A 24506-nucleotide genomic window follows, 5' to 3' on the forward strand; every position below is an offset into this window, starting at 1 on the left:
CGTGACTATAGTGAGCAGGTAAAATTATTTGTTTTACCCTAAAACATGATCATCAGGTATTATTATTATATAAGGAGGAAGATTTTTTTTCAAAAATATGTACAGTATTTGTTAAAATGTCGTTTTCGTGTGGACACTCCCCCACCAGTTTATTAAGTATGCCTGGTTTGCCTGGTGGGTGGTGATGGGTGGTGATCCGCCTAAACTGAAGCCGCACCCACAGCTGTTTTTGTATGATAAAGGGGGAGGGGTTAGGGGAGGGGATGATATTGTGATGTCACTACATCACTGTTTTTTTCATTGGCACGTTTGACTGCCTCTCGGAAGAAACCCTAAATATAAAGGGAAGACATCATTGCACATAACCACCACACCAAGGGATCTAATGGAGTACGGTCACCTCATAAACACGAAAAACTGGAAATAATACAAAAATCACGGCACTCCATCTTTAAGAAACCAAGAAAACGCTTGGCAATACAAAGGGAGAGAAAAGTGCACTTGTGAACGACTTGAGAGGAATGAGTTTTGTGACTGCTTAAAAAGTTGCTGAGCTGTCAAAATGTAAGGGAGCAAAATGTAAGGGAGCAACGCCAAAGTGGGACAGCAGAGTGGAGAGGGACATACAGCTCCCAGCAGCCACCGCTGCCAACCTGCAGAGCTGCATGCCTAATCAGGCAGCGCGTGTGTGTGTGTGTGTGTGTGTGTGTGTGTGTGTGTGTGTGTGTGTGTGTGTGTGTGTGTGTGTGACGGGTGAGAGAGGAGGAAAAGTTTGTATCTGATGAGGAGCTGCTGTTGAAGTTTATGAGTGAGGCCGTGCGTGTGTGCGTGTGCGTGTTTGTGTGCGTGTGTGCGTGCGTGTGTGAGAACAGGGTGGCGGTGGTGACTAATGAAGCAACTCTCTAACGAGCCATCCCGCTCCAGTGGCCTTTTCACAGCTTTTCCTGGCATTTGGTCTTAAAAATAATTTCACGTCCCAATGTGTTTCCCTTAAACCGATAAGCCATGCTTTGTCTCCGCCGAATTAAGGACGATGACATTTACAAATGTTATTGCCGCTGAAGAGTGGGGTACGGGAGAATGAGAAGGAGGAGGCGGGGTGGGGGGGGGGGGGGGGGGGGGGGGGGGGGGGTTGGGATAATTGGGGGACCGGGGGGGTGAGGGGGGAGGGGGGGAGTCGGGCGCAGAGAATTTTTTACAAGGGGGCAGTTTAATAAAACCAATTTGTATTACATTGAAGAAAGCCTGTCAACCATTGACTGTTAGGTATTCATTGATTTAATAGCTACATAATTGCTGCAAATGCCAACCAATCCCTGCATCTTATGCGTGCGCATACATTTGTGTGCGTGTGCGTCTGTGCGTCTGTGTGTGTGTGTGTGTGTGTGTGTGTGTGTGTGTGTGTGTGTGTGTGTGTGTGTGTGTGTGTGAGTGCATGTGAGTGTGCCTGCGCAAGCCCTTCGGGGTATATGATCCCAATAGACTGAAAATAAGCCTCCAAATAAGCCTAACTCAGCTTGGATATATAATATATAATACTCTATGCTTGACTGGTGAGACAAAACATGTAACGTTATTCTCCCTTTCTCCCTGCAGGGGCCTGAGAGGCATCATGAACACCACCAGCGAGGCAGCAGAGTCCAACGCCACCTCTCTCTCCCCGACCACAGAGCTGGCCACCCCCCCGCTGCTGTCCGCTTGGTCCACCCTGTCGTCCACCGCCGCCGCCCTGTCTCACCCCAGCATCTCTGCCACGCCCCTACCTCCAGACGGCCATGACCCGCAGCTCACCATCATGGTGGTGCTGGGTCTCTCCCTGCTGCTGGCGGGCGTGGCCGCCTTCCTGGCGGTGTGCCGCCGGTCCTCGGGGGAAGGAGAGGAGGAGGAGGAGGAGGGCACGGAGAGGAGAGGCTGTGGCCGCGGCGGAGAGAACCACAGCACTCGCTCCAGCGAGCCCCAGCTCAAGGTGTGGAAGAGGCTGGGCTCCTACCGGCGCACGTACAGCATGGCGTCGTTCCGACGGCCCCAGCAGCATCGCAGGCCGCCGCGCGAGTGCGAGCGCGCCTCCCAGGAGAAGTCGCCGGCGGCCAGACAGACGCTGCAGCCCGAGGCCGGCGCCGCCGCCGCTGCAGAGCCTCATGTCAGCGTGCCGTGTCTGTTTGATTACGTCACCGAGATATGAGCTGATATGAACTGATCAACCAGGCTAGCCTCGGAAACCCAGACGTTTTTATTTCCAGGGAGAAAAGAAAAAAAAGTCTGGGAACCGAGTTCACTTTAATTCGGCATAGAGTAGCGCAAACGTCGATCACTCTCTGCTGATGCATGCAGACCCGTACACACACACACACACACACACACACACACACACACACACACACACACACACACACACACACACACACACACACACACACACACACACACACACACACACACACACACACACACACACACACACACACACACACACACACACACACACACACACACACACACACACACACACACACACACACACACACACACTCCTCTCTCTCTCTGTCGCTCGAATTAATTAGTCTCATGTCGCGCAGCTGCGTCTAGATTATCCCGGCGGATCCTGCCGGGAGAATATGCTTTCTATGCCTATGCCATAGAAAGCATAGGTGGACCCCAGACTACAACCAGGCTGGCTGGCTGGCTGACTGACTGACTGACTGACTGACTGACTGACGCTCCCCGGGAGCAGCCCCCGGGGGCTGCTCCCCGGGGGCTGCTCCCCGCGGGCTACTTGGCTGTCCTTTCCATCACTGGCCCTCGAACAGTATTTGTAAATAATCCTTAGTGTGTAGGTAGGTTGGTATCCTTAGTGTGTGTAGGTAGGTTGGTATAGGGTTTGTTGTGTTGGTAGGCTGGTGTAGGGTTTGTTGTGTTGGTAGGCTGGTGTAGGGTTTGTTGTGTTGGTAGGCTGGTGTAGGGTTTGTTGTGTTGGTAGGCTGGTGTAGGGTTTTCTGAGCAAGATGTGGCACATTGTTTAGACCAGTGGTTCTCAAACCTTTTCATGTCAGGGACCCCAAATTGACGTTACCCTGCGGACCCTCATTTGAAAGGATATGCCAGGGACCCCGATAAGAGAGGATTGTTGTACCTCTATATAGTGATTCTCAACCAGTTTAATTTCAAGGACTGCCCAGTTTGATATGCATGACACCACGCATCCGTATTTGATAACATTTTGATATCTGGGACCACCATCTATGCTGTAGTATCATCAGTGTTCATTTAACTCTGAGAGTGTACACGGGTTCATTTGGTTCCATGTGTACACTCTCAGAGTTACAGGCCCATAAGGGTCCATTTGGTTAAATGTGTTGATTTGTACACTCTCAGAGTTACAGACCCATAAGGGTCCATTTGGTTCCATTTGTACACTCTCAGAGTTACAGACCCATAAGGGTCCATTTGGTTACATTTGTACACTCTCAGAGTTACGGGTCCATATGGTTACATTTGTACACTCTCATAGTTACAGACCCATAAGGGTCCATTTGGTTCCATTTGTACACTCTCAGAGTTACAGACCCATAAGGGTCCATTTGGTTCCATTTGTACACTCTCAGAGTTACAGACCCCATAAAGGGGTCCCTTTGGTTCATGAACTATCAATCATTTGGCAGGAGACCCCCTAGAACCCCCTCAAGGACCCCTGCGAGTCCCCGGACCCTACTTTGAGAACCACTGATTCAGACAATCACAGTAAAGTTATTGCAAGTTGATTTAGTGCTTTTGTTAGTTTGTGTGATCGACGTGTCAATGCTGTAAAGTTAAACCCAAGTCATCTGACAGGTTGAAAATCAACACTATGAATGATCTGTGAATGTCCGTTGGTTACTCACACCAAACACAACATGAAAGCAGCAGCAACCAGAGCCTTTGTTCTGAGGAGGACATTATTTTCTTTTTTTGTGTTTTTGTGGATGGACTGTACTTGTTGTAGAAAATAAAGTGTATTTTCCCGTTCTGACTCCAGAGACATGTGTGTGTGTGCCAGTGTTGATTTCGTGGACTAAAACTATGACGTCGACTACCGTATTTTCACTGACGAAAACTAAATGGAAACTAAATTAAAACTATAAGCTATGATGGCAAAAGACTAAATATATTGACAACTTTGTCAACAAATAAAAACTAGACTAAAATGTTAGGAAGGGACTAGTGGACAAGAGATCCAGTATAAGTCATTTTACACTTGGTTGCATGCAGAAAATAGCAGATCTACAAACTCAAGCTTGTAGATCTGCTATTTTCAGCAAGTGTAAAATCAGCCATTACGACGGCATCAAGGCCCGCCAAAATAATTTTTAGTCGACTAAATCAACTATAGGGTTAGTCGACTAAAACTAGACTAACACTAAAACATTTCAGATGACTAAAATGTGACTAAAACTAAATGAAAACTATTCAAAAGACTGACTAAAACTAAAATCTAAATTTGCTCTCAAAAACAACACGGATACACAGTACAGTACAGTATGTGTGTATTTTGGTATTTGTCTTTGTTCATGCTCGCGTGTATGAATGTTAACATTGTCAGTGTGCAGTGTTTTTTTTTTTTATAATTATTTTTATCCCACGATTTTGTAACCCATTTTTTCACGCCTGTGTCAATTATCTAATGTGATCCTGGGCTCTACACACCCTCCGCCAACCTAGTCCCCATATATGAGGGACATGGGGAGAGCAACGGACTTGAACTCATGCTTCCTTCATGCCTGAGTGTCCAAGTTGCTCCTTTACACCTGACAGGGGGGAGTTTCCCCGGCCGGACGTAGCGCGTGGAAAGGAACACGTTATTCCAACCAGTTCCTTTCCCCTCCATCAGGCGCCCCGGCTGGCCAGGGGGAGGCAGTGCAGTGTGTTTGTGTGTATGCATGTGTGTAGCATAGATACACAGCAAAGTCCTGCGTGTTTAACTCTGAAAGTGTAAAACCAAAGATTGTGCATGCGTGCGTGCGTGCGTGCGTGCGTGCGTGCGTGCGTGCGTGCGTGCGTGCGTGAGTTTGTACCTGTAGAATGCTGGTTCCTGCCGGTACGTTCTCTAATATGCTGATCTCATAGCTGTTCTGGAGGAAGATGGGCCGGTTGTCGTTGACATCCAGAACCTCCACATACACCGTGGCGGTGCCTGTATTCCGACTGCCCGCCGGACCGTTGTCTGCAATATAGATGTGTGTTTCACTTAGTTCAGTGGGTGGGCAACTTTGACGATGGAGACTATAGTTCCACGTACACCTACTCCAGAGGGCCACGTTGCATATTACTGTCGTAGCAAGAAATAGCCGATCTACAAGGTGAAAACGCGTCGCAGTGCGGTGCGTTTTCAGCTTGTAGATCGGCTATTTTTTGCTATATTTGAATTGAAATCCAAAAATTATTTTGTGCTGTTTTTGAATTGGAATCCAGGGCAACAAAGTCTTATGCACACCTGTTCGGATCAGAGACGGGTGCGTAATGTGTAGGCAGAGCTCAAAGTATTCCAAAGAAAATGCACATAAAATAAAGTGCATCTTTCAGAAACGTTGCCTAATAAAAGTGTTCATATTGCAAGTGCAGACGGTGTGCGGGTCTTTGTGTACTTTATGAACATTTTTTTGTAATTGGAATCCTGAAAAGTAACATTTGTATTTAATATCAAATGCATTTAGTTAAGTTAACTTGAACTACATGAACTAAATACAAATTGGACATAAAAAACACAATAACATTGTAAGTTTGTAATAGGCCTATACGAGTCATTAAGCTACATAATTATATAGACCGAAGTAATTAAAGCGTGTCATATTTGCATGTTTGGAATTGGAATCTATTAAGTGATGGTGGGGGCCGCATGTGGCCCCCGGGGCCGCCAGTTGCCCATGTGTGACTTAGTTTATATGGATTTATAAATAGCTAGTTTAGGGGCGCCCGCTGGCCTAGTGGTCCAGGCACATGCCACATATAGGCTCTGGCCTGACAGGCGCGGGTTCGAGTCCCGTTCATGACGACCTTTGCTGCATGTCTCTCCCCTTCTCTCTCCCCATTTCCTGTCGGTCTACTTTCAACCTATCAATAAAGGCAGAAAATGCCCAAAAAATATCTCTAAAAAAGATATTCACTTAAAGGACCACTTCACCACTTTTCAACCTATCTTCATATACTAGTCATATACTATGGCTACCATTTTTTTCTACTCAGTCTGTGTCTCATAGGAGGACTGTGGGCAGTTTAGAAACCGTCCTCCAGTGACATCATCGATGGGGAATCCAAGCTATTAGAAACTGCAGGCTTTCTAGTCCTGAAAAGTTGCAATGCGAAAATGGAAGCCATCGTTCTCACGATAATACAAATATTTTTTGTAAAAAAAATATTGTTTAAAAAAAGATCTGCCTAACGATGATGTCACTGCCCACAGTCTTCCTATGAGACACAGACTGAGTAGAAAAAAATGGTGCCATTTCATCATGATTATTAGTGAGGACCTATTATATGAAGATGGGTTGAAAAGTGGTGAAGTGGTCCTTTAAGAATCTATCAATAAAGGCAGAACCCCCCCGCCCCCCAGAAGAAAAAGGAATTACATGACATAGGGCCTGTCACACACAAATCATCTGTCATCATATTTGTGTTACAAGTAATCTCTCCAGCAAATGTTCACATACAACAACAAAACATTTACAAATCAAAAATTTGTGTTCAGAAAACGTACGATTGGAGAATGTGACTGCAGGGTAACTGTCAAGAGAACTGTGTGAAAAATAATCGGTTTAATTTGTATTGTGTTAATCATACACAAAAAACTAAAAGAAACAAAAGATGGGACCATGTGATATTAATCCATTTAGGACTAAGGCCGATTCTAGAAATGCCTTCTAAATACTGAACTATGTTTTCTGAAATAAATTAAATACTTTTGTTAAAAATGTCACATTGCCTGAATGCGTTAAACAGGTTGTGAAATGTGCAGTTCATTCTAAATCAGCGCAACATGGGTAAATCTTTTTTACAGCACGTTTTCTCCCCTGTCCCTTAGTTACAACCGCGACCCCGTCAGTAATTTTGACACCGCGTCACCCTTGCTCCACAGCACGGCTTCTTACAAAACCGGAAAACCTCAAGAGTTTTTGTTCTTTCTTGACAGGAACAGAGAGAGAGACACAGGAACAGAGAGAGAGACACAGGAACAGAGAGAGAGAGAGAGAGTTGAGCAACGCTTTGAAATCACTGCTCAGAGCAGCAGACAGACACGCACCAAATCTTTTCTTTTTTCTTCCCTCCCCCCTTTCCGGGCCGGGTGAAACAAACACCTTTGATGACGACAGTACAGAAACAAGCAGTGGTGGAAAGTAACTAAGTACTTTTACTTAAGTACTGTACTTAAGTACAATTTTGAGGTATTTGTACTTTACTTGAGTATTTCCAATTTCCAGTATTTTACTTCTACTCAGAGCCAAAATGTATTTGTACTTTCACTCAAGTACATTTTCAATTCCGTACTTTTACTTGTAACAAAGTAGTTCTAAATTGCAGTATTGGTACTTTTACTTAAAGTAAAAAGTACTAAAATTGTAAAAAGTAGTACTTTTTCCACCACTGGAAACAAGGCAGGTGAAAGTACCAAGTCAATAGCGGCCGGCCCTGCTCCTCTGTGAAAACAAAGACCCTTAAAGTAGCTATGAATAATACTATATCAATGTACTGTAGTCTGTGTGTGTCTGTCACATCTAGGGGCCGCAGTCGGCCTTCAACGATGAGGAACAATGCATTGAATTTGACTGTCCACTTCCTGATTGGTTACTAGTCATTTGCTGGTAGAAAACGTTGGACCAATGACAAAGCTTCTAGGACAATCTTTGAATGCAGACTGTGGCACCTATAGAGGTGTCACAGAGACAATTTTTTGGGGGGGGGGGAGAGTTTAACCCATTGCTGGCTGTGTAACCAATATTTATTATAGAATGAATATACATGTGCGTGAAATATTTATCTTGGCGTTCGGCTCTGCTACATATTTCTCCCTGCTCGGCATAACTAAACACCATCGTTAACAAAAGAGCATATACAATACAACCCCCCCTCCCCCCCCCCCCCCCCCCCCCCCCCCTCCGGGGAACAACAATAGCAGAGCCTACTGGTGGTGCTGGGGAGGCGGTGGGAGCAAACAGGCGCATACCAACAGTCCAGGGACAAATGACAGCAGGAGGATGACAGCAATGTAAACGTATGTTTTCTCATGCCAATAAAGCCCTTTGAATTGAATTGAATTGAATTGAATTGAATTGAATTGAATTGAATTGAATTGAATTGAATTGAATTGAATTGAATTGAATTGAATTGACAGCAGGAAGTACAGAGACTGGATATTATATATTGGTCACAGGCGCGTAGCGTGGATCAAATGATTGACTGGGCAAATTAGCGCCCATGAGCACAGCATGAACACGCTCGAGTATATCTGACTGAACTAACTCCGCAAGCTATACGTATCATTTATAGCTACTTTAAAAGCTTTCATCATAAAAAGTGAACAAACTTATAACTCACCTATAGCTTCTATGACCAGAGTGTACGCTGCCTGGGTCTCTCTGTCCAAGCCCACCACGGTGCGAACCACTCCATCCCGGAAGCCCACGCTGAATTTACCATCCTGATTACCACCTGAAGAGCACAACACAGGGAATGACAAACTCATTACGCTATTATTTTGACCTGAGATCAGATTCTAAAAATGTCTTCTACATCCTGACAGTTTTCTGAAAAAGCTATGGGTTATGTCAGTGGTTCTTCGATTTTTCAAAAATAGCAGACCTACAAGCTCGTAGCGCGCCACTCGGTGGCGCGCAATGAGCTTGTAGATCTGCTATTTTTCAATAGCTAAAGCATAACATAATGCTAACACCAAAAGGGGTTCCCGCCCAAAATGGGTTAAACAACCGCGCGCACGCACGCACGCACGCACGCACGCACGCACGCACGCACGCACGCACGCACAGACCTGCAGTGGTGGAAATTGGAAAGTAAAAGTATACAATTACAATTTTGATACTTAATTCCAATACTGTTACTTCTACTCCACTACATCTCAGAGGAAAATGTTGTACTTTTACTCCACTACAATTATTTGACAACTTTAGTTACTAGTTACGTACATTGTGGATTTGGGTTATTATTACAAAACATACATTAACCTAGCCTGGGTTCCAGGCCAGCCTGATTTGCTGCCTTCCCCGGATCTGAAATGTTCACTTCTGGAACCCAGGCTAACATTAACCTGGAACCCAGGCTAACATTAACCTGGAACCCAGGCTGACATTAACCTGGAACCCAGGCTGACATTAACCTGGAACCCAGGCTGACATTAACCTGGAACCCAGGCTGACATTAACCTGGAACCCAGGCTAACATTAACCTGGAACCCAGGCTAACATTAACCTGGAACCCAGGCTAACATTAACCTGGAACCCAGGCTAACATTAACCTGGAACCCAGGCTAACATTAACCTGGAACCCAGGCTAACATTAACCTGGAACCCAGGCTAACATTAACCTGGAACCCAGGCTAACATTAACCTGGAACCCAGGCTAACATTAACCTGGAACCCAGGCTAACATTAACCTGGAACCCAGGCTAACATTAACCTGGAACCCAGGCTAACATTAACCTGGAACCCAGGCTAACATTAACCTGGAACCCAGGCTAACATTAACCTGGAACCCAGGCTAACATTAACCTGGAACCCAGGCTAACATTAACCTGGAACCCAGGCTAACATTAACCTGGAACCCAGGCTAACATTAACCTGGAACCCAGGCTAACATTAACCTGGAACCCAGGCTAACATTAACCTGGAACCCAGGCTAACATTAACCTGGAACCCAGGCTAACATTAACCTGGAACCCAGGCTGACATTAACCTGGAACCCAGGCTGACATTAACCTGGAACCCAGGCTGACATTAACCTGGAACCCAGGCTGACATTAACCTGGAACCCAGGCTAACATTAACCCAGGCTAACATTAACCTGGAACCCAGGCTGACATTAACCTGGAACCCAGGCTAACATTAACCTGGAACCCAGGCTAACATTAACCTGGAACCCAGGCTAACATTAACCTGGAACCCAGGCTAACATTAACCTGGAACCCAGGCTAACATTAACCTGGAACCCAGGCTAACATTAACCTGGAACCCAGGCTAACATTAACCTGGAACCCAGGCTAACATTAACCTGGAACCCAGGCTAACATTAACCTGGAACCCAGACTAACATTAACCTGGAACCCAGGCTAACATTAACCTGGAACCCAGGCTAACATTAACCTGGAACCCAGGCTAACATTAACCTGGAACCCAGGCTAACATTAACCTGGAACCCAGGCTAACATTAACCTGGAACCCAGACTAACATTAACCTGGAACCCAGGCTAACATTAACCTGGAACCCAGGCTAACATTAACCTGGAACCCAGGCTGACATTAACCTGGAACCCAGGCTAACATTAACCTGGAACCCAGGCTAACATTAACCTGGAACCCAGGCTAACATTAACCTGGAACCCAGGGGCCCGTTCCACGAAACTTGGATTAGAGATTAAGCCGGGATTTAACAGATATCCTGGCTTAATATATCCTGGATCAGCGATTAACCGGTTTCATGAAAGCTGGTTAATCTTGCCAGATTAATTTAATCAGTTAACCTGGATATGTTGAGGCTTGATTCGGTTTCATGAAAGTGATACTACATTAGTTACCATGGAAACTAATGCTTTGGACTTAGCCTGCTCCGGACCAGGCTAACAGCCAGGTTTAACCTAATCCTGATGTCTTTACTGTTCATTAAGCAGTCAATCTGATCACAAACCAATGATGTTTTCCACACTTATTCAATTATTATGGGTTTATGTTGCCTTATTTTTATCGGTCTGCATTAAAGAACCAAAATATATAGGCTGCACAACATCATGACAGCTTGTGAGCTTGTAGATCAGCTGCTTTTGGTGAATGTTCCCCAGAATAGGTTTGCTGTCGTGCAAGTGCACGGTTAAGAAGAATTATTATATTATATTATTATTATTATTTTTTGTAAAAGTGAAAACCACTAAATATTACCATTACTCATTGTTTTACAACATATTACCATTGTAACGTTTCACCCACTATTGAACCCATGACCCACAGTTCACCAGTCTGGCCCCTGTCTGGACAACAACCCCCTTCCCCAAAGGTAGCTCCCTCAGAGGAGGGAGTTATGGCCAACTATCACAATGCGACAATATCATTATGCTTACAATATTAAGAATTCTGTTTTAAGTTAATAGTAGTGGTAAAATGTAAACTATATTTTTGTAGTTAATCATTCAGTCTATCCACTATTGAGAGTATGTTCTCTCTTTAATTACAGCAGCAGTATTTATTTTAGAAGCTTAAGTCCTTGTATCAGTAAGTCTTGAATAGATTAGTAAAGATACTGAGATATACAGAAGGGGGCAGTAATGCAACTATTAAGGATGCAAACTGCCATAATACTCCATGAAGAAGAAGGATCAGTAAATCTGTGTTCCACCGAATGGGTCTAGAGACAAAAAGCCAGGCTATCTATTCAGCCAGGCTTTATGATCCTGGCTCGCTAAATCCGCTCATTCTAAGCCTCGCTTGGCTTTAGTGGAACGGAATAAACCAGGCTGTAAAGACCAGGATTTAAAAAGCCTGGTTTTGTCCTAAATCCTGGATTAGTTAATCCAAGTTTCGTGGAACAGGCCCCAGGCTGACATTAACCTGGAACCCAGGATAACATTAACCTGGAACCCAGGCTAACATTAACCTGGAACCCAGGCTAACATTAACCTGGAACCCAGGCTAACATTAACCTGGAACCCAGGCTGACATTAACCTGGAACCCAGGCTGACATTAACCTGGAACCCAGGCTGACATTAACCTGGAACCCAGGCTGACATTAACCTGGAACCCAGGCTGACATTAACCTGGAACCCAGGCTGACATTAACCTGGAACCCAGGCTGACATTAACCTGGAACCCAGGCTGACATTAACCTGGAACCCAGGCTGACATTAACCTGGAACCCAGGATAACATTAACCTGGAACCCAGGCTAACATTAACCTGGAACCCAGGCTAACATTAACCTGGAACCCAGGCTGACATTAACCTGGAACCCAGGCTGACATTAACCTGGAACCCAGGCTGACATTAACCTGGAACCCAGGCTAACATTAACCTGGAACCCAGGCTGACATTAACCTGGAACCCAGGCTGACATTAACCTGGAACCCAGGCTAACATTAACCTGGAACCCAGACTAACATTAACCTGGAACCCAGGCTAACATTAACCTGGAACCCAGGCTGACATTAACCTGGAACCCAGGATAACATTAACCTGGAACCCAGGCTAACATTAACCTGGAACCCAGGCTAACATTAACCTGGAACCCAGACTAACATTAACCTAGAACCCAGGCAAACATTAACCTGGAACCCAGGCTGACATTAACCTGGAACCCAGGATAACATTAACCTGGAACCCAGGCTAACATTAACCTGGAACCCAGGCTGACATTAACCTGGAACCCAGGCTGACATTAACCTGGAACCCAGGCTGACATTAACCTGGAACCCAGGCTGACATTAACCTGGAACCCAGGCTAACATTAACCTGGAACCCAGGATAACATTAACCTGGAACCCAGGCTAACATTAACCTGGAACCCAGGCTGACATTAACCTAGAACCCAGGCTAACATTAACCTGGAACCCAGGCTAACATTAACCTGGAACCCAGGCTAACATTAACCTGGAACCCAGGCTAACATTAACCTGGAACCCAGGCTGACATTAACCTGGAACCCAGGCTAACATTAACCTGGAACCCAGGCTGACATTAACCTGGAACCCATGCTAACATTAACCTGGAACCCAGGCTGACATTAACCTGGAACCCAGGCTAACATTAACCTGGAACCCAGGCTAACATTAACCTGGAACCCAGGCTAACATTAACCTGGAACCCAGGCTAACATTAACCTGGGGCCTGTTCCACGAAACTTGGATTAACTAATCCAGGATTTAGGCCAAAACCAGGCTTTTTAAATCCTGGTTTTTACAGCCTGGTTTATTCTGTTCCACTAAAGCCAAGCGAGGCTTAGAATGGGCGGATTTATCGAGCCAGGATCATAAAGCCTGGCTGAATGCAGAGCCTGGCTTTTTGTTTCTAGACCCATTCGGTGGAACACAGATTTACTGATCCTTCTTCTTCATGGCAGTTTGCATCATTAATAGTTGCATTACTGCCCCCTTCTGTATATCTCAGTATCATTACTAATCTATTCAAGACTTACTGATACAAGGACTTAAGCTTCTAAAATAAATACTGCTGCTGTAATTAAAGAGAGAACATACTCTCAACAGTGGATAGACTGAATGATTAACTACCCCAAAAATATAGTTTACATTTTACCACTACTATTAACTTAAAACAGAATTCTTAATATTGTAAGCATAATGATATTGTCGCATTGTGATATTTGGCCATAACTCCCTCCTCTGAGGGAGCTACCTTTGGGGAAGGGGGTTGTTGTCCAGACAGGGGCCAGACTGGTGAACTGTGGGTCATGGGTTCAATAGTGGGTGAAACGTTACAATGGTAATATGTTGTAAAACAATGAATAATGGTAATATTTAGTGGTTTTCACTTTTACAAAAAAAAAATATATATATATATATAATATAATATAATATAATATAATATAATATAATATAATATAATATAATATAATATAATATAATATAATATAATATAATATAATATAATATAATATAATATAATATAATATAATAATTATTTTTAACCGTGCACTTGCACGACAGCAAACCTATTCTGGGGAACATTCACCAAAAGCAGCTGATCTACAAGCTCACAAGCTGTCATGATGTTGTGCAGCCTATATATTTTGTTTTTTTGATTTTATATAGTGCTTAAATTAGTCCTTTAATGCAGACCGATAAAAATAAGGCAACATAAACCTATAATAATTGAATAAGTGTGGAAAACATCATTGGTTTGTGCTTAATGAACAGTAAAGACATCATGATTAGGTTAAACCTGGCTGTTAGCCTGGTCCGGAGCAGGCTAAGTCCAAAGCATTAGTTTCCATGGTAACTAATGTAGCATCACTTTCATGAAACCGAATCAAGCCTCAACATATCCAGGTTAACTGGTTAAATTAATCTGGCAAGATTAACCAGCTTTCATGAAACCGGTTAATCGCTGATCCAGGATATATTAAGCCAGGATATCTGTTAAATCCCGGCTTAATCTCTAATCCAAGTTTCATGGAACGGGCCCCTGGAACCCAGGATAACATTAACCTGGAACCCAGGCTAACATTAACCTGGAACCCAGGCTAACATTAACCTGGAACCCAGGATAACATTAACCTGGAACCCAGGCTAACATTAACCTGGAACCCAGGCTAACATTAACCTGGAACCCAGGCTAACATTAACCCAGGCTAACATTAACCTGGAACCCAGGCTAACATTAACCTGGAACCCAGGCTAACATTAACCCAGGCTAACATTAACCTGGAACCCAGGCTAACATTAACCCAGGCTAACATTAACCCAGGCTAACATTAACCTGGAACCCAGGCTAACATTAACCTGGAACCCAGGCTAACATTAACCTGGAACCCAGGCTAACATTAACCCAGGCTAACATTAACCTGGAACCCAGGCTAACATTAACCTGGAACCCAGGCTGACATTAACCTGGAACCCAGGCTAACATTAACCTGGAACCCAGGCTAACATTAACCTGGAACCCAGGCTGACATTAACCTGGAACCCAGACTAACATTAACCTGGAACCCAGGCTAACATTAACCTGGAACCCAGGCTAACATTAACCTGGAACCCAGTCTAACATTAACCTGGAACCCAGTCTAACATTAACCTGGAACCCAGGATAACATTAACCTGGAACCCAGGCTAACATTAACCTGGAACCCAGGCTAACATTAACCTGGAACCCAGGATAACATTAACCTGGAACCCAGGCTGACATTAACCTGGAACCCAGACTAACATTAACCCAGGCTAACATTAACCTGGAACCCAGGCTAACATTAACCCAGGCTAACATTAACCTGGAACCCAGGCTAACATTAACCCAGGCTAACATTAACCTGGAACCCAGGCTAACATTAACCCAGGCTAACATTAACCTGGAACCCAGGCTAACATTAACCTGGAACCCAGGCTAACATTAACCCAGGCTAACATTAACCTGGAACCCAGGCTAACATTAACCCAGGCTAACATTAACCTGGAACCCAGGCTAACATTAACCCAGGCTAACATTAACCTGGAACCCAGGCTAACATTAACCCAGGCTAACATTAACCTGGAACCCAGGCTAACATTAACCTGGAACCCAGGCTAACATTAACCTGGAACCCAGGCTAACATTAACCTGGAACCCAGGCTAACATTAACCTGGAACCCAGGCTAACATTAACCTGGAACCCAGGCTAACATTAACCTGGAACCCAGGCTAACATTAACCTGGAACCCAGGCTAACATTAACCCAGGCTAACATTAACCTGGAACCCAGGCTAACATTAACCTGGAACCCAGGCTAACATTAACCTGGAACCCAGGCTAACATTAACCTGGAACCCAGGCTAACATTAACCCAGGCTAACATTAACCTGGAACCCAGGCTAACATTAACCTAGAAGCCAGGCTAACATTAACCTGGAACCCAGGCTAACATTAACCTGGAACCCAGGCTAACATTAACCTGGAACCCAGGCTAACATTAACCTGGAACCCAGGCTAACATTAACCCCCTTCAGCCCAATACATTTCGACCATTTGAAAATAGCTGATCTACATCTGCTATTTTCAAAAGATTTTTTTCATACATTTGAAAACTTGAAATGAGACATGCTGCATAATGACTTTTGGCACTTTAAGTACATTTAAAGTACATTTCGGACTTTTCCTTGTAATAGTATTTTTAGATTGCAGTATCGATACTTTTTTTTATTTTTTTGTATTAAATATTTTATTTCTTTCATAAATAGAGAATCTTTCTTAACAGACGACATCACACTGATAAGAAACAGCATGCGCGCGCATACCGGCAGCACAAGAACCCTGCCTCTCATAAGATGCAATGGAAAAGTTCTAGCTGCACTCACGTGTAAAAAATGAACCATCAAACTTTCAGATGCTGTTTTTCTCCCAGTGTGGAGGAAGAATAATTAGGATTTTTATTGTGATCTCTCACTCTTGAAATATATAATCCATTGGTTTCTGTTGTGTGTGAACAATAATAGTAATTCAAAGCAGTTGTCCTCAAAACCACACCTCCAGTCGCTGTGATAAGAACGGGAGGTGCGCTCATGATAACGGCAGCAGAGCCTGTTTGTGCACGGCTGCACGCGCACCTGCAGCCCATCAAGTTCGTCCCGCGATGGTGTTGCGCACGCAGACCTCTACACTCACAACAGTCGCATGCGCGATGCGATGTGAGCTTGGATATCAGCTGTTCTCTGTGTGCAATACTGTTGCGCTTTGAAGTATAAATGTCTCTATGGGTGCATCTCACTAGCCAACACACAAGAGGATGTTGAATGAACTGAAACCGACAGGAGCAGTTCCTATTGAGTGAAAGATTCTTTATTTATGAAAGAAACAACATATTTAAGGTGTTTTTATTTGTGATTTTAGTTGTAGAGGCAAAGTATAATGTTTTAACCCATTTTGGGCGGGAACCCCTTTTGGTGTTTTAAGCGTTACGTTATACTTTAGCTATTGAAAAATAGCAGATCTACAAGCTCACTCGGTGGCGCGCTACGAGCTTGTAGTTCTGTTATTTTTGAAAATTTTGTGAAAATGTGGTGCAAATCTTTGAATATATATTTCAGAGCGAACATTTTTAACTAAAATATTTGCTTCTGGGGGGGTCCCTGGTACAACATATTTTGAGATGGGGGTCCGTGGCCCAATAGAGATAATTCTGGGGGTCCTTGACATGAAAAAGGTTGAGCACAACTGACATAGAAACATGGGATTTTCAGAAAACTATTAGGATTTAGAAGCCTTTTTTTAATCGACATCAGTACAAAATTTGTCTTATTAGCCTGCAGGGATCAATTTAAGTCAAACAACCGAGTACTTTATCCCCCACTACTTGATGACCGCTGACCTGTGATGAAGTAGCTGAGCTCTGCGTTGAGGCCGGCGTCGTTGTCGGAGCAGTTGAGGCGCGCCACCACGTGGTCCCTGGGCACGCTCTCCTGCAGCGACACGTTGTACAGCGCCGGGTAGAAGGTGGGGATGGCATCGTTCACGTCCAGGACTGTCCCGCACGCACACACACACGCGCACACACACACACGCACACACACACACACACACGCACGCACGCAAGCACGCGCACACACAGACAGATACAATGAGACAAGAAAACTAGAGTGAGTGACGTCATGTTGTAATTCAATCTGGATCTATGTGTTGTTTTTTCTCTCAATTTGGCTTTTTGTTGTCTGTCAATTACTGCATTTCAAGTAGTATATTTTAAGTACATTCATTTGCAAGTCAGTTAAAATTACTGCAACTCCCCTCTCCCCCCCCCCCTCGCTCTCTCTCTCTCTCTCTCTCATTAGCTAGGCAATAGTGCAGCACTATCTCTCTCTCTCTGTTTCTGGCACAACAGCGCCACTTTTGCCCCTACTGGTACTCTAAACATAGTAACAGTCACATAGTCTGTAGAGTGGTTACACCACTCAAAAAAGGAAAGGGAGTAGCTCATAACATGTCTACAGTGGATTTTTATTAAACAAACACATTGCCGATATGGATAATTCAAGCTTTTCAACAATGTTGCCGAGTTTGGCGTTATTTAATACAATCAGATAGGACTTTTCTGTTTGGATGAATGGGGCTCTCTATGGGAAGTTGCACCTATAGGTAGCACCTTGCTGGCAAGATGGCAGCCGTGTGCATATCACGTCAATGGCTTCAATGTTCACATTGCAACGTTTCAGGAATAGAAAGCCTGCAGTTTCTATAGACGCCTTAACAGACGACGTCACACTGATAAGAAACAGCATGCACGCGCATAAAGGCAGCAGAAGAACACCACCTCTCATAAGACACAATGGAAAAGTGTTGTTTGTAAACAAATAATTGGTCTATTAGCTTGGTTTCCCCATCGATGATGTCACTGGTGGACGGGCTTCTGAACTGCCCACAGCCCTCCCATGAAACACAGACTGAGTAGAAAAAAACCTGTGCTATTTTATATGATTATTAGTGAGGACCAATTATATGAAGATAGGTTGAAAAGTGATTAACCCATTTTGGGCGGGAACCCCTTTTGGTGTTAGCATTATGTTATGCTTTAGCTATTGAAAAATAGCAGATCTACAAGCTCATAGCGCGCCACCGAGTGGCGCGCTATGAGCTTGTAGGTCTGCTATTTTTGAAAAATCGAAGAACGACTGACATAGAAACATAGCTTTTTCAGAAAACTGTCAGGATGTAGAAGACATTTTTAGAATCTGATCTCAGGTGAAAAGTGTTTAAGTGGTGCTTTAAATTGCAGTATGTCACACTTATCTCGTAGAGGCTTTCAACCAGTAGGGTGCTTTCTTAGTAACGTTCATTATCTTTTATTCTCAATCTTCCTTTCTTGGGAAGTTCATACATTTTTTTTCTTCTTTTATTGAGACTGCTTAGTCAGAAAAGCAGAGGGCAGGCCAGTATTAGCAGTAGGAGATAAATCTATGACTCAACATTCAATCCCAGTCTCAGAAAGGTCACTCTTAACACAGTCAAATCCCCAGTGTTAATATAATGAGTCCATTTGTTTCCATTTGTACACCCACTTAAGTTAATTAAATTAAGACTTGACTGTGTTCTGTCAAACAGTTGGAGCCCAACCATGGCCAGCTAAATTAAATTAACCTGGGCGAAATATTCCACACTGAAAAACTAAACAAAAAACAACATACAAATATACAGACAAAGGATATTTTTAACCCTGAAACAATAAAATATCTTTCATATATAATATTAAATATGTTTTACTTTGACACATTTGAAAGACATTAATATAATTCTTTATTGTGAGCTTTCTCTCCCGAAACTCTTCTCCCTTCTGGCTCCAAAACTATGGAATGAGAACTGCAGACTCACTCCCAATCTTCCGCCGTAGTCTGAACCAGACAGTGGCCTTGTGGATAGAGTGTCTGCCCTGAAAGTGGGAGGTTGGGGGTTCGATCCCCGGCCGGGTCATACCAAAGACTGTAAAAATGGGACCTAATGCCTCCCTGCTTGGCACTCACCGCTCCAAGAGATGGGTCAAATGCGGAGAACAAATTTCACTTCCGTAAAGTGTGTGAATAATCGTATGACTTTGACTTTGACGTAGCACTTGCACTAGCCTTGACGACCTTACAGGGTAATACAGGCGTATGCATAAACTCAATTTATGTAACTTAAATAGCATTTTATGTAGACATAGCACTCTATAGTGTATATATACGCATGGTTTCATTATAGATATTCCACTGTTAGGTTCTTAGCTTACGTATATGATATTATTCAGGATGACTATTTTTATGTATTTGATGTATTACCATGTTTTTTTTTGTTCTTGCTTACTGTAAATTGCTCTGGATTAAGTTGGTTGGCCATCATTGGCTATGCGACGAGAGCAGCATTGCACTGTTTTTATCTATAAAGCCTTACTCAAGAAATTGCCTAATTATCTGAGCAGCCTATTACATCCTAAAGTTGGCCATCATCACACCCGTTCTCAACACTACTTTGTGTTAGAAATTCCCGATATTAATGCCTGCCTTTCATCACTATGTGGAACTGTCTACAATCAGTTAAAACTGAAGAACTTGATTTCACTTGATCGATTTTAAAAAGTCTAAGGAATACTTGTTCAATCTGAATTGTTTATTACCTAGTAATGTATTTGTGTTTGAATTGTATGTCATGTTTACTGTGTAATCAGGGCGTCATTGTAAAAGAGAGCTAGATCTCAATTGACTCCCCTCGAATAAATATAAAGGTGAAAGAAAGAGATGCGTAAATTGTATAAAACCCTCTCAGCTCTCTCACCCACGATGGTGAGTGTGGAGGTGGAGGTGAATATAAAGGTGAAAGAAAGAAATGCGTAAATTGTATAAAACCCTCTCAGCTCTCTCACCCACGATGGTGAGTGTGGAGGTGGAGGTGAATATAAAGGTGAAAGAAAGAAATGCGTAAATTGTATAAAACCCTCTCAGCTCTCTCACCCACGATGGTGAGTGTGGAGGTAGAGGTGAATATAAAGGTGAAAGAAAGAAATGCGTAAATTGTATAAAACCCTCTCAGCTCTCACCCACGATGGTGAGTGTGGAGGTGGAGGTGAATATAAAGGTGAAAGAAAGAAATGCGTAAATTGTATAAAACCCTCTCAGCTCTCACCCACGATGGTGAGTGTGGAGGTGGAGGTGAATATAAAGGTGAAAGAAAGAAATGCGTAAATTGTATAAAACCCTCTCAGCTCTCTCACCCACGATGGTGAGTGTGGAGGTGGAGGTGAATATAAAGGTGAAAGAAAGAAATGCGTAAATTGTATAAAACCCTCTCAGCTCTCTCACCCACGATGGTGAGCGTGGAGGTGGAGGTGAATATAAAGGTGAAAGAAAGAAATGCGTAAATTGTATAAAACCCTCTCAGCTCTCTCACCCACGATGGTGAGTGTGGAGGTGGAGGTGAATATAAAGGTGAAAGAAAGAAATGCGTAAATTGTATAAAACCCTCTCAGCTCTCTCACCCACGATGGTGAGTGTGGAGGTGGAGGTGAATATAAAGGTGAAAGAAAGAAATGCGTAAATTGTATAAAACCCTCTCAGCTCTCTCACCCACGATGGTGAGTGTGGAGGTGGAGGTGAATATAAAGGTGAAAGAAAGAAATGCTTAAATTGTATAAAACCCTCTCAGCTCTCTCACCCACGATGGTGAGTGTGGAGGTGGAGGTGAATATAAAGGTGAAAGAAAGAAATGCGTAAATTGTATAAAACCCTCTCAGCTCTCTCACCCACGATGGTGAGTGTGGAGGTGGAGGTGAATATAAAGGTGAAAGAAAGAAATGCGTAAATTGTATAAAACCCTCTCAGCTCTCTCACCCACGATGGTGAGCGTGGAGGTGGAGGTGAATATAAAGGTGAAAGAAAGAGATGCGTAAATTGTATAAAACCCTCTCAGCTCTCTCACCCACGATGGTGAGTGTGGAGGTGGAGGTGAATATAAAGGTGAAAGAAAGAGATGCGTAAATTGTATAAAACCCTCTCAGCTCTCTCACCCACGATGGTGAGTGTGGAGGTGGAGGTGAATATAAAGGTGAAAGAAAGAAATGCTTAAATTGTATAAAACCCTCTCGGCTCTCTCACCCACGATGGTGAGTGTGGAGGTGGAGGTGCGAGGGAACTTCCCGGCGTCGTATGCTACGATCCTCAGGTGGTACAGGCTGATCTGCTCGCGGTCCAGCGCCACCGTGGAGGTGAGCACGCCCGTGGACGTGTTCAGGTGGAAGTCCAGCCGGGGCATGCCCACCTGCAGCGCCATGGTCACCATGCCGTTCCTGTCCTCGTCGGGGTCCTCCACCTGGACCTGGCGTGCAAAGGATGAAAGCAGGGACGTGCAGAGAGTGTTAGGAGAGGCAGTGGCAGCGGTGGCCTAAGGGTTAGAGGAGCGCCCTTGTTGCCGAAAGGTTGCCGGTTCGATTCCCCGGACGGGCAGGAAAAATCTGGGTGGGGAAGTGATTGTCATCACTCACCCAACACCGCTGAAGTGCCCTTGAGCAAGGCACTGAACCCCCAACTGCTCCCCCTGGAGCTGCTTAGTGGCCAACAGTATAAGACTGTGGTTGTACTGGTCAGCTCCCATGCAGGTTTTAATGTGTGTGTGTGTGTGTGTGTGTGTGTGTGTGTGTCTGTCTGTGTGTTTCTATGTTCAGGGCGTTCAGCTACTTCCCTGGATAAATAAAGAATAAAAAAAAAGAAAAAAAAGGGGGCTGAAATCCCGTAAGAGGGCGCATTTGGAACAAAAATAGCAGATCTACGAGCTCACAACGCGTCACGCTGCGACATGTCGAGAGCTTGTAGATCGGCTATTTCCGTGGGCGCAACCCCAGCACTCTTTAGCTAGTGGAGATGCGGTGTGTACGACATGGATTTCTAAACAAATTGCTGCGTTCAAGTTCAGGACACTGAATGCTGCCACTGAATGCTGCCTTGATCAATGCAATTTGGCTATTCTGAGTGGCCAAACAGCATTGACCACGCCTCCAGGTCGTAAGTTAAGTAATAAGACCTGGTACTTAAGACACGCATAATACTGCCCTATGTGTGCAAGTCCCTGGACGCAAGGAGAGAGAGATACGGGGTGGAACAAGTACTCGCGTTGTTTTGCTCATGTTTCCTTACATTTTAGTCGACTAAATCAACTGTAGATTTAGTCGACTAAAATCTTATGATATTTAGTCGACTAATATAAAACTAGACTAACACTAAGACATTCCGGGTGACTAAAATGTGACTAAAACTAAAATGAAAACTATTCAAGAGACTATGACTAAAAACTAAAATCAAAATCTAGCTGTGTCCAAAATCAACACTGGTGTGTCTCACCTTGAAGACAGAGGAGCCGCTGGGCAGGCCCTCTGGGACCTCGGCCACAAAGGGCAGGTTGAGGAAGGCCGGGTCGTTGTCATTGAGATCCAGCAGGTTCACATACACCGTGGTGCTTGCGGAGGCGCGCAGTGGCGGCGTGCCACCTACAGAGGGCGCCAGATAGACACACACACATGTGTCACACGGTCCCAAAAAGTTTATTATTAGGCACCATAAAAAAGTTTCATAGTTCCATCATTCAACATGAAAGAAAATGAGGAATGAGGCTTGCGGTATAGCAGGCTAATCGTTGAGCATCGAAGGCCCCCTGCTAAGCATGAAATAAAGCAATTGTGGCTTTGCTAACAGATGTGCTGGTAGCCATGCTGTTCCAGTCAAAAAGCACTCGAATGGAAAGAGACGGACAGACACACATGGATGCTCGTGCGTGCGTGTGCAAAGGCACACGTGCACACATTCTGTCTCGCTTTGTCACACACGCGAGCGTGTGCACACACTTGAGCGTACACACACACACACACACACACACACACACACACACACACACACACACACACACACACACACACACACACACACACACACACACACACAACAAAACTCACGGTCGACGGCAGAGATGACGATGGTCCTCATGAGCAGGGCCTCTCTGGAGTCCTTGCTCTCTCTGTCCAGGGTGATGACCCGCGTGCGTATGCGTCCCGTGCTGCTGTTGATGGCGTAGTACGGGTTGGGCGTGATGCTGTACACCACCGTGCCGTTGTCCCCGTCGTCAGGGTCCACGGCCAGCACCTGGCCAACCGCAAGCAGAGAGTTAGAAAGGATTACATGGTAGTGATGGGAGATTGATCGGCTCAAACGCATCGCTATCAGCCGATTCTAGTTGCTTTTAGATTATTCGGCATCGGTTTGATTAATCAATCAGGCCGATTAATTAACCCATTTTGACCTGAGATTAGATTATAAAAATGTCTTCTACATCCTGACAGTTTTCTGAAAAAGCTATGTTTCTATGTCAGTCGTTCTTCGATTTTTCAAAAATAGCAGATCTACAAGCTCGTAGCGTGCCACTCGGTGGCGCGCTATGAGCTTGTAGATCTGCTATTTTTCAATAGCTAAAGCATAACATAATGCTAACACCAAAAGGGGTTCCCGCCCAAAATGGGTTAATCAATCAGACCGATTAATTAATCGGTCCGATTAATCGGTCTGTCTTTACAGACAAACAAGCCCAAACGAGCACTTAATGTTAAACCCAAATTTAGGTTTCCTCGTGCTAAATGCACGGGCCCCGCCTGCAGTTCCAGCTCTGACCAGTAGGCTCGGTGGCTTCAACGTTGAACCAGAAAGGGTGGTTTGGCCACAAGACACAATGACGAGCGTTGAATGTGTCCATCAATATGATGACAAGCATCACATTCACATCACATCTAGAAAACACATTGTTTTAGACATTTGAAAACGTGAAATGGGACATTCTGCACAATGAGTACTTGTACTTTTAGTACTTTAAGTACATTTTGATGCCAATGTGTCCTTCCATATAAACCACAGTGGCGGAAAGTAACTAAGTATATTACTTAAGTACTATATACTTAAGTGATATACAATTGTGAGGTACTTTACAGGAGTAAAGTATACCTCACTTTTACTAGACGTTTTAGAGGCAAATATTGTACTTTTACTCCACTACGTTTATTTGACAGAACTAGTTACTTTTTTTTTTTTTAACAATATATTTATTGCATTTTTCTTTTTTTAAACA

The 24506-nt window shown here is 44.1% G+C and overlaps 1 protein-coding gene across 1 annotated transcript in view; it reads right to left on the reverse strand.

Moving 5' to 3' along the window:
- cdh23 (cadherin-related 23) overlaps positions 1-24506 on the reverse strand; it is a gene marked incomplete at its 3' end in the record, with an annotated part of 389228 nt that overhangs the window by 131024 nt on the left and 233698 nt on the right. The window contains exons 19-24 of the mRNA XM_079512237.1: positions 23347-23533; positions 22739-22884; positions 21500-21719; positions 17254-17406; positions 8563-8676; positions 5049-5197 (exon numbers count right to left, since the gene is read on the reverse strand). Coding sequence (XP_079368363.1) covers positions 5049-5197; positions 8563-8676; positions 17254-17406; positions 21500-21719; positions 22739-22884; positions 23347-23533 — 969 coding nt within the window. The remainder of the gene's footprint in view (positions 1-5048; positions 5198-8562; positions 8677-17253; positions 17407-21499; positions 21720-22738; positions 22885-23346; positions 23534-24506) is intronic.

Source organism: Electrona antarctica, assembly GCF_951216825.1.
Source record: "Electrona antarctica genome assembly, chromosome: 10".
Taxonomy (NCBI): domain Eukaryota; kingdom Metazoa; phylum Chordata; class Actinopteri; order Myctophiformes; family Myctophidae; genus Electrona; species Electrona antarctica.